The 3,940-nt window shown below is 42.9% G+C and overlaps 1 protein-coding gene across 1 annotated transcript; it reads right to left on the minus strand.

The window, feature by feature from the left end:
• Positions 1 to 737: 737 nt before the first annotated feature.
• Positions 738 to 3,940, minus strand: inab (internexin neuronal intermediate filament protein, alpha b). Its single transcript, XM_072462688.1, has 3 exons — positions 2,870 to 3,940; positions 2,459 to 2,583; positions 738 to 2,384 (listed from the first exon to the last, which is right to left on the minus strand). The coding sequence occupies exons 1-3, from the start codon at positions 3,911 to 3,913 to the stop codon at positions 2,120 to 2,122; spliced, it is 1,434 nt and encodes a 477-aa protein (XP_072318789.1). The 5' UTR covers positions 3,914 to 3,940; the 3' UTR covers positions 738 to 2,119.

The following is a 3,940-nucleotide window of genomic DNA, read 5'->3' on the forward strand; positions in this document are numbered from 1 at the left end:
CTTCAAGTGCACATCAGCCAGAACATGTGAAAAAAAACTATATCTAGAAGGTCCAAAACTGTAACTGAAGCAATGTACATGATGAGAAGCAAGATTGGAGCAAAACCAACACTATCTAAAACAGAAGTGTCCAAACTTTCTTCATCAAGGGCCACTACTAGACAAAGCAGAAGACCGCAGACTGATGGTCAGGCAGAGAATAATTCCACACAAAGAACCATTTATCTGGCGATTGACTTGGTGCATGTCCAAACCTTTTTCACTGGAGCGGCCCAAGAGTGACAACCGGGTCTGATCCAAGTCTTTAATGCGATAAGATCAAAAAAATAATAATAATTAATTGTGAATACATAATTTAGAATAATAAGAATGTATAATAATGTCTATTTATTCCTTTTTGTTCAAATGTGGTGCAACATAATGAGTTAAACTAAAGAAAAAATGGTCTGTGCCACCCCTCCCTATGAGTCGCCCTTCACTGGGCCATAGCTTGAACATATGTGTATTATGTGTACAGCATTTGTGTAGAAAAATGATATGATACATAATAATTACACTATTTTTCACCACCACCACAACCACCACCACCACTATTATTATGATACTATTAATGTGATTACTATTGCTTACATTTACTTACATTCAGAGGCAATGTTACACCTAAGGATTCATTCAGGATTCAGACAGGATTCATTCTCAGTCGTTTTTATTGATTGTGGAGTAATAAGTACAAGTACAGTAAAGTTAAAAGCATTATCAACTACATTCAACCTCTATTCGCTTTTGTCATCACGGCAGCAATCGCAAGCACAAAACTCCAACATGAACAAAATAATACACATTTCACGCATGGTATGAAAGAAGCTGCTGGTGTTTTAAGGCATTTAACACTCTAGATTATTTAATGCATGGCTACTCATGATTATTAGCTCAATTCCTGTGAATTGCAAACCAGTCTATGTGTAGTGTGTTCTTGGCAGTGCTGCAGTGGTGATTTTTCAAGTCATTGATGAAAAAAACAATAAGACAATAAGACATTCATATATTTGTGTCCAAGCTTTCTAACTCTATTCCACTGTTCAAAGCTACCGATACTCACTATTACCATAACAGAGTACTATTTCACAAAGAAGGAATCTTCCATCTACAGTCAATAGTTTCCATCGGGTGCACTGTGTGGAGCAGCAATCGAGAAAAATCCAGTGAGAACAGTGAGATCACACTAAAACACACTTTATATCATGGCTGGCCTCTTTTTGGCAATTTAACTGTTTTGCACGTATCAAGGTCGAACAGGTGGACTTCTTCCCTCTTATCTAAATAGCACTGTTAATTAGTGGTTATTGCATTTTTGTTATAATGAAGCTCTGTAAAAGCCCAGTGAAGGCAAGCTGGACACCTCTTTCAATGCGTGTGATGTTTAAATGGGAAAAAGGACAATTTGCCATCCTTTTACACTGAGCAGATGAGATGGTGGATTACATGCATCTACATACACCATGCACATTTTTTTGCATTTCTAGATTGCTCTGAATTTTAGCCAAGTCCTTATTCTACATTGTGAGAGTAGAGAGTTAAGAATAAATATGAGGAATTATAGAATCCCAATGTGATGTGTGGTATTATCTAGTAATCAGGAATAATCTTCCATCCTTATTTTTATCATCACATGCATTGTAGTAGTGTGGCATTGGAGGCTTGTACCAGCTTTGTATCAGATAGTACAGCTTGTTGCATAACATTTTAGACTCTGTGCTTCTGTGATCTATATGTGCATATGAACAACCAAATCAGTTGATCCTTGTCATTTTCTGCTTGTGCTGGTCATTATGTTTCAATAAAACTACAGTGGTAGTAATATGGACATTGTCTGTAAGTATGATCAGAGCAAATGCGTTTTGGTTCATCTAATGGTTATTGTTGTAAATAACAGTTTGCTGTTTGGGAAGCATGTGGGAAATATAGGAAAAAGGGGAAATCTTACATTGCACATTGATCCATATCTAACACTTCACAAAACCTGTTAAAACTTCCCAGTGCTTAGTGAAGAGGCTCTGGGTTTGGGTACAGCAGTATAAAGGGAGATTTAACAGGGCTAAACAACAAAACTATATGCTCTTTAGTTCTTCTGGGTGGTCGGAGTAGTGCTGGCTTCTTGCTGCTTCTCTGTCTTCTTGGTGGTGACGATGGTCTCCTCATAGACATGGGACACCTTGGCTGCGGTTTTCTGGGGTGGTTCCTCATTCTTGCTCTCTTTCTTGACACCTTTACTGGAGTACATTTGGGATGTGTATCCGTAACTGTGCATCCCTCCGCTGGTAATAGAGGGGGTGGAGTAGGTGATCCCTGTTCCGATGCGGGTCTCCTCTCCCTCAAGCAGCTTCCTACACACATAAATAAGACACTCACAAAAATGTCCTATTTAATACTGAAATTGTATTTTTAGTGATAAACATACCTGTACGCTGCTATTTCGATATCCAATGCCATTTTAACATTCAGCAGCTCCTGGTATTCTCTCAGATGACGAGCCATCTCATTCTTAGTGGTCCTCAAATCATTCTCAAGCTCTGCCATGTTATCCTAATTAACGTAACAAGAAATTATTGTAATCGGTGTCAAGAGATTTACAATTGCAATCAACCTACAGCAATCAGAGAATGCATCATGTTCTCCCAGGGGTTTTTATTTGTGTAAGATGTACACAAAAGAGAATTGCAGCTCACACAAATGTTTGTTGCAGTTAAAAACACGCTTAATGTAAACATCGAGTGGGCGTTGTCTGCCTCAGGTGCCTTTGTCCCCGGAGTGAGGGATTCAGAACCATGGACAGCGCCCGCTCCTTTGGCGCTGCTTTCTGGGTTTTTACCTGATATCCTGCGATTTCCATGCCATGCCTGTCCTCCATCTCATGAATCTGCTTCTCCAGTGACTCGTTGGTGCCCCTCAGACCCTCAATTTCGATGGTCCTGGACTGCAGCTGCCTGCGGAACTCGTTAATTTCCTCCCTGCTTGCGCGGATCGCCTCGTTGCTGCGGTTGGCTTGATCGGACAGGTCTACAAACTTGGACTTGTACCACTCCTCCGCTGACTGTAGGTTCTTGGAGGCCATGGACTCATACTGGCCGCGGATCTCCTTGAGGGCGGAGGTCAGGTCTGGTTTGGCCACCTCCATCTCTACAGAGATCTGTGCAGCCTGGATCATGTCGGTCAGCTCAGCCACCTCCTCCTCGTGCACCTTTCGGAGGAAGTTTATTTCGTCCAGAAGGGACTCGACCTTCTTCTCCAGATCCAAGCGCACCATGGTAGCGTCATCCACATCTTTCTTAAAAGCCTTGAGTGCAGCCTCTGCATCCTCACGCCCGCGGAACTCCTCTTCGTACTTGACTCGGATCTTCTGGACCTCGTCCTCAACGTTGTCCCTGTCGATCAGAAGCTGGGATTTCTCTCCGTTAAGTTCCTCGATTTGTGAGCGCAACTCGCGGATCTCCTGTTGGTAGAGCTCAGCCAGGCGGGACGGCTCACTCTGCCTTTGGCGCAACGCCACCAGCTCCGTCTCCAAGACTTTGTTCTGCTGCTCCAAGTTGCGCACTTTATCAATAAACATAGCGAAACGGTCATTTAAACCTTGCATCTGCTCCTTCTCATTAGTGCGGACGATTTTAAACTCATTGTTAAGGGCACTACTCTGATTCAGGTCGAAGCTATCCAGTGGCATAGAAGAAAAGGCGCGACCTCCGGACTTTCTATTGTAGGAGCCTAGTGATGAAGCACTGCTCCGGGACACGGAGGTGGACCGGTAACCCCCACGTGCAGACATCGTGGGTCGAGCTGGGGAGGAAGAATAACGGGGAGATTCCCCGAAAATTCTCCTGTAGGAAGAGGCGGAAAACGAATCAGATCCGTAACTCATCTTGGCTCGTCTGGAGCAGAGCAATGG

This window comes from Eucyclogobius newberryi, unplaced genomic scaffold, assembly GCF_026437365.1.
Source record: "Eucyclogobius newberryi isolate DKJ021-1_F unplaced genomic scaffold, fEucNew1.0.hap1 SCAF_4, whole genome shotgun sequence".
NCBI lineage: Eukaryota > Metazoa > Chordata > Actinopteri > Gobiiformes > Gobiidae > Eucyclogobius > Eucyclogobius newberryi.

Excerpts from the sequence above, each read along its gene's own strand:
- inab (XM_072462688.1), bottom strand. The coding sequence starts at position 3,913 with ATGAGTTACGGATCTGATTCGTTTTCCGCCTCTTCCTACAGGAGAATT. Across the intron at positions 2,584-2,869 it reads TGGAAATCGCAGGATATCAG|GATAACATGGCAGAGCTTGA; the intron begins GTAAAAACCCAG and ends TACGTTAATTAG. Across the intron at positions 2,385-2,458 it reads ATCGAAATAGCAGCGTACAG|GAAGCTGCTTGAGGGAGAGG; the intron begins GTATGTTTATCA and ends TTATGTGTGTAG.